The sequence below is a fragment of the Centroberyx affinis genome, unplaced genomic scaffold, assembly GCF_046629955.1.
Source record: "Centroberyx affinis isolate AG114_WGS23_722 - 3 ecotype Tasmania unplaced genomic scaffold, CSIRO-AGI_Caff_v1 ptg002085l_1, whole genome shotgun sequence".
Lineage (NCBI taxonomy): Eukaryota > Metazoa > Chordata > Actinopteri > Beryciformes > Berycidae > Centroberyx > Centroberyx affinis.
This window is the reverse complement of record NW_027280412.1, coordinates 31,119-41,471: the sequence shown is the minus strand read 5'-3', so window position 1 is coordinate 41,471 and position 10,353 is coordinate 31,119. Positions and strand designations below refer to the sequence as shown.

Here is a 10,353-nt window from a genome sequence, read left to right as displayed (position 1 = left end):
GGATACCACAAAAGGAAAAAAACAAAAAGAAACAATACACTTTAAGACATAGGTCCAGTAACAGGCATTGTTTATTGGTAGTACTGCATACAGGTAGACAGAGCACTTCCACTCAGCCCTTGAAAGAGCAAACCATGAGGAATACCTATTTTCAGGTAGTTAAGTCGATTAAAGCTACTAAAACTCACTACATCATATCCATGAAAAAATAACTTTGATTGTAGTACAAAATGAAAAAGATACAAAACTAAATTTCATAACTGGTAAAATGAAAAAACTAAAACACCAGGCTTTCCGAGTGTCCTTTCCTCTATGTGATTGGAGCCTGGACTGACTGTCTTCTATGGTAAAAATTTTGCTATTTAAAAAAAAAAAAAAAAAAGGACTTGAAATGAAATGGACTGTTGTTGGTAGTAACACTCCAAATCATACCACTAAAGTTAAAGCACCGTTTGAAATACAGTAAGAAGGCAACATGTCTTTTTTTACCCCATAGATGAACTGTCCTAGCTAGCCGAACTAGCACCGATTCCCGCAGGTTGTCAGATTTGCAGTTTCACACGAGAGTATACATACATAATGTCTCTACTAACAGTGACAGACAAACTGACAAACACTATTTCTCTCTACTGACATGGATACTTCAAACAAACTGTTAGACCTCCATGCTCACCACTCACACTTAACTAACAGTACACATAACATGTTTTTGCACATTCAATGTCCAGAAAGTCGAAGCAAATTGTCCATCCCCATTTCTCCAGAAGATCGATGGTGCACCATTGTATTATAAACTCCACCGTCACTGTCCCCATTGGTCTCAATCTTAGCTTCTTATTGATAGAGGAGCAGGTCCTACGTATTGATTCCAATGAGAAGTCAACGATGAGGACAAGATCCTTGTGTCTTTCCTCTAGCTCTGAGGTGTCGACAGCCTCACTCTCGCAGGCTGTTGATGGAGGCACAGATCTTGAGAGCGGGACCCAGCTTGATATTCATGGTGGATATGAGGTGATCCTCTCGCAGTAGCAGCAGAGCCTGCCCATCTATTTCCTGGGAGAGGAACTGGGCAGCCAGCTCCTCACAGCCTGGACACAGCAGAAATACATGGAGATATAATTAGCACAGAGGAAAATAGGAGATACGACTGCGCTTACAACTCAAAAATGAGCTCAACTGATATCTCATAAATGACCACCAACCTTGAAGTGAAGAGATAAACCTGCAGACTTCTTCCACACTCCAGTGAGCAGGAGTCGCTGGGAGAAAGTTGGCCCCATCCAACGGGAGGCTACCAGGGGCTGAGCTGTCAGACTGAGGAGCGCTGTGGGCAGGTCTTGGGCAGGAGAGGGAAGAGCTTGGGGAAAGTGAAAGAGAATCGTCCTCTTCTTCCTCTTCTCCGTCACTGGATGCGTCCTCAGAGCGACTAGATTCAGAGCGACACTATCGGCAAAGAGAGGAGATTCAGAACACAATAGACAACGATAAAGCCTCAGAATAAGCTGCATCTGTTGACAGTTAATAGATTTGAATTACTGATCTCACCTTCACAGGTAGATGCCTGCCTGATAATTTAGTACAGGCGATCTCAGAACTGCTCCTGCGAGGAGGGCCCCTGCGCCTAGCAATGCCCTCAGTGGGTGCTGAAGGTGGTGGCAGCCCTGCGCCAGCTCTCCCTCTGCTTGTTCTGAAGTGTTGACTGCAGCTTACATTATACCTGTAGGTCCATAAGCACAGTCAATACTACGGTTAAAGCCCAAGAACTTAAGAAAACACACACAATAAAGCAACAGAATATATAACTGCATTCAAGTTTAATTATTAACCTGGTTTGGTTCTCCTAAGTGTACTTTAGGATATTTTGTAGAGCAGGAGTTGGCAACCGTGTGCCATGGAGTGCCAACAGTATGCAGGTTTTCATTCCAACCAAACACTACACAAGGTGATTTTACTGATTAGTTCACCTCTATCTGGTTGAAGGTGTGCTAATGAGTGAAATCATAGCATAGTCTTTACTTGGAATGAAAACTTGCATACTCTTGGCACTTAATAGCACATGGTTGCCTATCCCTGGAGTAAAGCAAGGATTTTTTGGCAACCGGAGGGATAGTTCCAGATCTGTCCTCAGCTCTGGTTACATTTCCAGACCTGGTAGGAGGGGGTGAAGGGGGACTGTAGGGGAACTACTAAGGGAACTGTACCTCTTAGCACAAGTTTTGGAACAGAACCTCTTGGATCCTCTGAACTGGCTCGCTGGAGCGAGGCTCTCGCAGTACTCACACTTCATCACTGGAGGAAACAGAAAACATAAACCATAAACCACATTATACATTTCAATACATAGTGACCATATGTACAGATTTAAACAACATGGATTTGTTTACATTCAGAATTTCACTCGTACAGAGTATGTTGTTAGTCCCCAATGACTATCTTGAATAAATGTATTACATTCAAAGATGTTCAGAAAAATCTTAATTTTTAATGTTTACAAGAGAGTACAAGAGATGTTTACATCAGTGCAGTGCCTTGGAGAGGAAGCTCCCGCCCCTTTGTTTGATTGACGGCCTAAGTTGCAGGCATTCCAGGTAACCATACCAGCTACTTCACTCATCGGCACATCATTTACTAACTAGAATTTCCAGCTCAATAAAGGATTGTAACACATGTAACATAGCTAGACCAGCTGACTTACAGTCAAGTAAGAAAAATCTGCACTGCTACAAAATGCTTTGTCTAATTTCATTTTTCTCAACCATTCAAAAGCTTCTGCAGTATTAAACCTTGTGTGTCTCCTTTTATCCATGGGTTTTCTCCACTCAACAGTACAATCAGGTTTTTGTTTCATTGCTCTCCCCAAGTCAGTTGTGTCTCTTTCTTCTACCAACAGTTACTGAGCAGAGAGGCCATCAAGCCCTCCCTCTCCACACAATATTGTGTACTATGTCACCTCCATGTTCCTGGCATACTACGGCATAATACGTCCCTGTGCGTGTGCTTCAAAAACATGTAAGTGTTGTTCGGGGACCCACTTTGTCCACTAGCACCAATAGTGGCCGAAATCTCTGTTGGTCATATTTAAGGTATTATATCTGAAGATTTAAAAATGAAGTACCACCACTTACTTGCAGGTCCATTCTCTGTGCGACCAACCATGGCAAAATCTCTGTCTTTGAGGAGTCCAGCAACCTGTCAGTCAAAAGCAAACCTGAAGATTAGACAAGCTTTCACATCTCAAATTAAGGCTTTGACTTAATGTGAACTGCATGATAATATCATACCAGGATGTTACTACTTACAGGGAAAGGTTCAGCTCCCTCCTGGATGACAAATCCCTCTATGAGGTGGGTGAGGACTTGCGGCTTGACCACTGCCTGGGGGACAGGGGCTCTGTCTTTGTCCCCATGGCCCACTCTTGACAATGGTAGAGGCAGGGACAGCGTGGGGGGCAATGAAAAGGCTGCTGCTACAGAAGGAGCTGGTGGACAGTGAGTGAAAAGGGGAATAGAATAAGCTTTCAACCACATTCCCAGACTCGTTGCTAGAATTTGCTAGTATTGCCACCAATGGTTTTACGCACATGATTTGGAGACAACAACTGACATACCAGAGTCCTTTGATGGGGCGGGGGATAAGGGAGGAGCAGAATCTCTCATTGGTGCAGAGTCTGAAGATTCTGCTACCATCTCATTGGTTGCATCAGAGTCAGATTTCCTCTTCAGGGAGCCAACCATAGGCTTTGTCTAATAGCATGAGAAAAGGGAAGCAGAACAAGTTACAGCTCCTTCTACGCTCATGTTAATTCTTATACCTAACCAAAGCAGTGTCTGCTCTCACCAACCAAACCCTTCCGTTTCAATAGTTGACCTTACCATGGTGATAGCACTGTTGTTGGAGGCTGTGTTGACATTCCCACCAGTTGTATTTTCCTGGGCCGTGCTGCCCCGTGTCTGGGCCAAGGCAAGAGCCTGTGCATTTCCTGCAACGCCCTGTCTGGCTCCAACCAGTTGGACAGGGATGTGGGGAGGGTGGTGCCCCCCAGGGCTGGCCTGGCTGTTGTTAGGTGGGGCTGGGAGAATGGGTGGTGGGTGTCTAGGGGGCAGCTGGACAGGTAAGCGGTGTCCCTGAGCTGTCTTGGGCTGGATAGGCACAGGGCCTTTGTCTGCAGTAGTGTTGGCCTGTTGTAGGGGCTGCACCACTAGGGTCTGGGTGTTTACATTGGCTTTGGGGGCCACTGAACCAATGGGGTAGCCCTGGGTGGAGGTAGGAACATTTGAGGTGGGCACCAGGATGTGTGTCACAGTGGCAGCAGGGTTAACTGTGGTTACTGCTCTGGCCTGGCAGAGTCCAGAGGGGGAAAGGAGGAGCTGGGAGAGAGGCAATGCTGGAGAGGGGGAGGAGGAAGGAGCTACAGAGGCAGCAGGCGTAACAGTCATGGTAGCCTGGTTTCCAGTCTTTACAGTCATACTGTTGGCGGTGGACTGCTGGGTGTAGTTGGATATCTGTTTGGCCATTTGTTGTTGCTGTTGTGGCTGTACTTGCTGCTGCTGAGCTGTCTGGGGGAAAGGCTGTTGCTGCTGTTGACCTAGAGGGAAGCTGGCAGCATCTTTCCTCTCTGGAAACTCAGACTTGACAGCAACTGCTCTAGGAGTGGAGGCACAGTGTAGGGCCAGGTTCTGTACCTGGAAGATAAAGAGGAGAAAGTTAGGGTGAAAAGCATATGAGAAAAGTAGCAGCGGAAGTGAATAATGGAGTCATATGGAGAATAGTCTTCCCACAAAAAACAGGTCTCTGAGAACAATCAACATCTTTAAATGACTGTCTGACTACAAGGAAATGGCTCAGACTCCATATTACAGGTAAGTATTGGTCCTCAAACCTGATCACTGTCTGACTGAGCAGTGGCAGTGCTAGGAGGGACTTCTTGCTGTTGCTGCGGCTGTTGTTGCTGCTGCTGCTGCTGGGGCTGTTGCTGAGCAACTGTCGCTACGGTAGCTGTTGCTGTACCACCAGGCATGAAGATGAGCTGAGAGGCAAGGGGAGCCCTGAGAGAGCGGTTGACCTATATGGGTCAGTGTAGGAAAGATGGGCAGTCTTGGTAAAAAGCAAATATTTTAGTGAATGATTCCTCAAGTGTGGTGTTATTAATTTAAATTGCCAACAGTACACGACAACTGTTAACTCACCCGAAGATACATCTGTCCCTGTCCTGCCGAGTTCCCACCCAGCAATACTGACTGGTTGAGAGCTGTTGTCGCTGCAGACGTGGCTGGGCCAAGGGGACGGGGATTGGTCATAGTTCCTCCTCCAGACGTGGTGCTTAGGTTGACCTGAGAGAAACAGAAAATCTTACATTTTGATCAAGGCTGCTAAATGTATTCAAAATCCAACACATCCAAAATCCAACATCCAGTAATTGGACAACCATTTCAGACAATAATTAACATAAAACCTTACAGTGGTGGTGGCCTGGGTCACGCTGTTATTGGGAGAGTTGGACTGGCGACTAGCTGCAAGTGTGGCCTGATGTAAAAAGAGAAATTAGAGGGGTGGGCTGGGCTGCTTCTACTTTGCTATATTTTTTGTACCAACTGATCACTGCATTTTCCTGTTGTGGTTACCTGTTGCACAGCGGCCAGGTTGTGGAGTTGGGCACTATTGATCTGCTGCTGCAGCATGAGCTGCTGGAAGTATTGAGCTGCATTAGGCTGCCTTTGTAGTGCCTGGAGGGCCTAAACAAACACATACAGAGACACAAATTGGCAAAGCAGTAATTCAAAAGCTTTTGAATTATGCATACTGCTCTCAAATATTAATTCAAATTTGAGACATAAGTCTATGCTGTAGGTCATGCACACACCAACGCAAACACACACATACACTGACCTGGACAGCCTGTCTCTCATATAGAGACATGTGGGCTATCTGGGGTGGGCGGGAGTTACCACTTGTCTGAGCATTTCCATTCGTGGAGCCTGTGTTTTGGTCTTCACCTGCATCCATGGTTGCTGCTCAAAATACAGGAGACACTCAATAAAAGAAGGTGTGATTGAAAGTTTGTTCTCAACTGCAAAGTACTATATGTATAAACCTACAGCTTCATATGAATGTATGTTGGACATGCAATTCACCATACTTCCTATGATTGGGTGCAAACATTACAAATATCTAAAAAAAATATCAATTAGAAACAGAATTTCCTTCGAAACTCAAAATATTGCTATCGCTAGTATTAGCATCAATTCAGCAGCGTTCAAATGTCTCACAGGTCTACTTGGACCAGTGTGAGCTTGGCAGATGTAATCACTGTCACAGCTGGACTCGTTAATCGTAGCAAGCAAGTAGGCTGTGGTATTTCCATTAGCAGACTAGCTGTCAACATGATAGATGAATGCGAGGGAAAGGGCAACATGGAGGGAGGGACAAAACATAAGTGAGCAAGAAGCTAGCCAGCTATGGCTAACTACACTGACGAAAATGGCTAACAGTGAACAAAAATGTGACTTACTCAACATTAAACATCTTCACAACATTTGTAACTAACGTTGTAAAATAGACGACTGAATAATATTCAGTACAGCAAAATCCAGTGTGAGTGGTAGAAGAGCTATAGTGTTATGCTAACACTAACGTCTGCTAGCAGATATAACGCTAGTGTTAACTTAACGTAAGCTATTTAGCTAACTAGCATAGCTAGCTAGCTACTTAAGGTAACAGTAGCAGCTAGCTAACAGCTAACTGTCTACCTTTGCTAAAAGTTAGCGTTTGCTGACTGCCTGACGTGCTGATATGTTTACCTCTCCTTGAGATGTTTGCCCCTTTCGTCAATGTAAATCAATGTTGTTGCGTTCCTCAATCTCAACTGAAACTACAACAACGGCAAACCCTTTGGGTTGTTTTTTTTTTTTTTGGCTCCAGTGAAACCCCGCCCCTTACAATTCCTTTTCCGGTGAAAATAGCTTCACCATACTTGACGAATAAAGTTCAGTGGAAAATTTTAAGAACCTATGCTTTTCTTTTTTTACCTGAGCCATAGTTACATGCCTACACTAAGCTAGTGCCAATGGAGACAATAATAATGGTAAAGTTAGTAGACCCAAGCCCCAAGGTTTTCTGTATAGGCCTACTCATGAAACATAATTTCATTCAGTTATTTTTCATGATTTTTCATAACTGAATGAAAAAGTAATTTTTCATTCAGTTATTCGGTCATTTTTACACTCAGAGCACTGAGATGGTATGCTCTAGTATTTGTGTGTGTGTATGTGTGTGTGAGAGAGAGAGAGAGATAGAGAGACAGACAGACATACAGACAGCCTACCTGGAGACAGAAAGTCACACAGAGAAAATTAAACTGTACAAAGTTCACGAATGCTAAGACAATGTGGCACCAGGGGCGTCATGCAAGCCAAAATTCTGGGCTGGCACAATTAGAGTGGGGGGCATGGGGGTCCTTTCCCAGAAAAAAAAAGAAAATAATGACGCAATTTTCTGCAATTTGATATATATATTCAAAGACTTTGGGGGGATTATTTTAAAACTTTACTAAATCAGTTTTTGTAGCTCAGTAATCTCCCACTTTATATTAGGGTAAATACTGTATATTTATTTAGAGATTTTCATGTCAATTATTTGTGTTGTTATGGTTATTGAAAATGACACTTAATTCACTCACTTATACACTAGCTTCTACACTGCTGCCAATTCTCTTGAAAAAGAGCTAAATCTTGTCTGCTTCACCCAAAAATTTTAAGGGGCATACATTCACATAAAAAGACTATATCCACAATGCAAAAATAATTTAGAGAACATAGATAATAAAGCCACAGATGAAAGGAACCTGCCAACATTGATTGGTTGATTGAACATTGATTGACCTCGATTGGTCTGAAATGGTCATATGAAAGGGAACAAATCTTTCAATTAAATCTGCATACATTTCCATGAAGGAAAAATAGCCTATCACTATAAATCTCACCTAAGATAACCTACCTCTTGCACTATCAACCTCCTGACTGAGGACAGGGCTGGGGCTTTCTGTCGTTTTTTTTTTAAAGAATGACGAGATTTTCCTCTGCATCTTGACCTGGAGACATCAAATGGAATTCAGTGTTTGCTAACTATATAATAACCTGCGATAGTGGTGGTAAAAAACTATCAGCTCACTGCCATAAGATTCACGCAGCTCTCCTTTGCCAATATTAAATAGGATGCTATGCTATCACAAATTACGACTAGCTGGCGAGCCAGAAGGCTAAACAACCGGATTGAGGGATGGCTACTAACTTTTGCTGGTATTAGCCAACTATCTTGCTATGCAAACTGTGCCTATATTTCTCATATGCAATTAAGTGTGTATAACTAATTGCATTTCATTTTCACACGTTTGAAAAGGGGATTGATGCTCTACTAACCACTTCAGCAACACACCGTTAAGCTGTTGCCTGCATCTCCTCCAGCTTTGATGTGCAACAGAGTGCTGTGTGCGTGCGTACCATGGGTGCGTACCTGCTGTTGTGAATCGATTTCATCCTACAACTTTTGGAAGAAACCAATACTATAGGGAAAGGGTGTGTCTGACTTTTTGAGGTCTGATCTATGACATAATTAGAAGAATACGTTTGACTCATAATATAAAAGGATTATAACTACATATTATAAAAAATAATAGTAATAAAATAAATAAAAAAAAATAAAAAATCCAGATATCAAAAATCTGGTGGGGCACGTGCCCCCCCAGCTTGAATGGGCATGACGTGTCTGTGTGGCACATAATTCCAAGAAATAGACTAACAGGTATAACAAGGTAACATTAGGCGTTGCCTGCATATGTGTTATTGACCAGTCAGTATGTTCTCCATAACAATGCCAACAGAGGATAGCAGAAGTCTCTGAGGTGTTTGCGATGATACAGCTTAAGTGAGCTTATAACAACTTGTGGATACTAACAGAGACAGATTTGAAAGGACACTGAAAAATGTATGAAGCCAGGGTGCACAAAATGTATTGCTTGTCTCTATACTCACCAAAGCCCAGATGTGAGTATACCTCAGATTCTTCAATCTTTAATCTTAACATTTTTCCATTAGTAGATAAACATACCACAAGTCATGAAATTAACACGAAACTCTGTCAAACTCAGATTTGGATTCTGAAGAGGATTGACAGAAGTGAAAGAAGGAAATGGCGAAATAAAGTGATCTTCGTTTTTTGTGACTTGTGAACTTGTGACTGCTTGAGTGAGTCACTTCAACAACAGACTAAAATCATCAGCCCTCCAACAACTTTGACTTCATTCATGCAATTCATGGACACATCCGACAACCAGGAGGCACACCAATTTTAGCTCAATCAAGCGTTTCAGGCATTTGAATGGAATGATAACTTCTGTAGTTGGGCAAGAGTGATGGGAAACAAAGGAACGAAGGAGCAAGAGAGGGAGGAGCGGAGAAAAAATCCTGGTCAGGGAGATAACAGAGAAGGGAAACAAGAGAATGAAAAAAATGAATATAGGTTGAGGGGGGGCAAAGCACAGAGCGGCAATGGAGGAGAAGGAGGTAGAATAAGAGCAGTACATGGAGATGGAGGGGCTGACGTTATAAGCAGAAGTGTGGCGGGTATTACTGTCAAAGGAGAGAAAAACATAACTTGTGAAACAGTGAATCTCCTCAGCCAGGGAGATGGAGGAGCAAAGGTTAAACAAAAGACAAAGGAAACAGGTAGTAGGAGTTTAGATGTCAGAGGTAGGAGAGTTAGGGAGAGAGGAGCTGTAGTAGAAGAGGAAAGCGCTGTGGGTGGGAAAGCGATTACTGCTCTGACCCAGGACGATTACCTCCAACTGCTGAAATATTTGAACATCAAACTCCCTGAAGGGGTTGTTACTCAGGAAGTGACCGCACTGGCGAATACCAAGAGCTGCATCCAGGATGCCGAGGCGATCCTCCAAGAGCTGGAGAACTTCCTCATACGCTTCAAAACCATTCCTCGTCTGCCCTGCCATGAGGTGAAACACTATTTGAACTTGAAGAAGAATGGCCAGATCCTCCAAATCACTAAACTCCTCTTCTTTGAAAAAGAGGATAAGGAAGAACAACGTGAAGAGCAATGGAGGAAGAACAAGACCAAGACAAGTCAGGGTTTCAGACTGCGGGACAAGTATATGACTGATACTACAGCCGTCTCTACACCAGCGTTGTATTCCACTGCAGTGACCAGGAGCAGGAGTAAAGTGGAGGTTGGAGACGATTCTCCCACAGTGACTGGAGGAACTAGAGTCAATCTGTCTGCCATTGAGGGAATACACTATTGTGATGAATCAGAACTCTGGAAGAATGGAGGATTACCTGGTCCTCG

At 43.4% G+C, this 10,353-nt stretch overlaps 1 protein-coding gene across 1 annotated transcript; it reads right to left on the bottom strand.

Moving 5' to 3' along the window:
- Positions 1 to 100: 100 nt before the first annotated feature.
- Positions 101 to 6,729, bottom strand: phc1 (polyhomeotic homolog 1). Its single transcript, XM_071531477.1, has 14 exons — positions 6,509 to 6,729; positions 5,887 to 6,008; positions 5,622 to 5,732; positions 5,458 to 5,523; positions 5,187 to 5,330; positions 4,880 to 5,062; positions 3,873 to 4,682; positions 3,608 to 3,743; positions 3,300 to 3,478; positions 3,126 to 3,189; positions 2,202 to 2,289; positions 1,546 to 1,717; positions 1,203 to 1,443; positions 101 to 1,088 (listed from the first exon to the last, which is right to left on the bottom strand). Exons 1-14 carry the CDS (start codon positions 6,513 to 6,515, stop codon positions 937 to 939), a joined length of 2,475 nt encoding a protein of 824 aa, XP_071387578.1. The 5' UTR covers positions 6,516 to 6,729; the 3' UTR covers positions 101 to 936.
- Between the last annotated feature and the right edge of the window lie 3,624 nt (positions 6,730 to 10,353).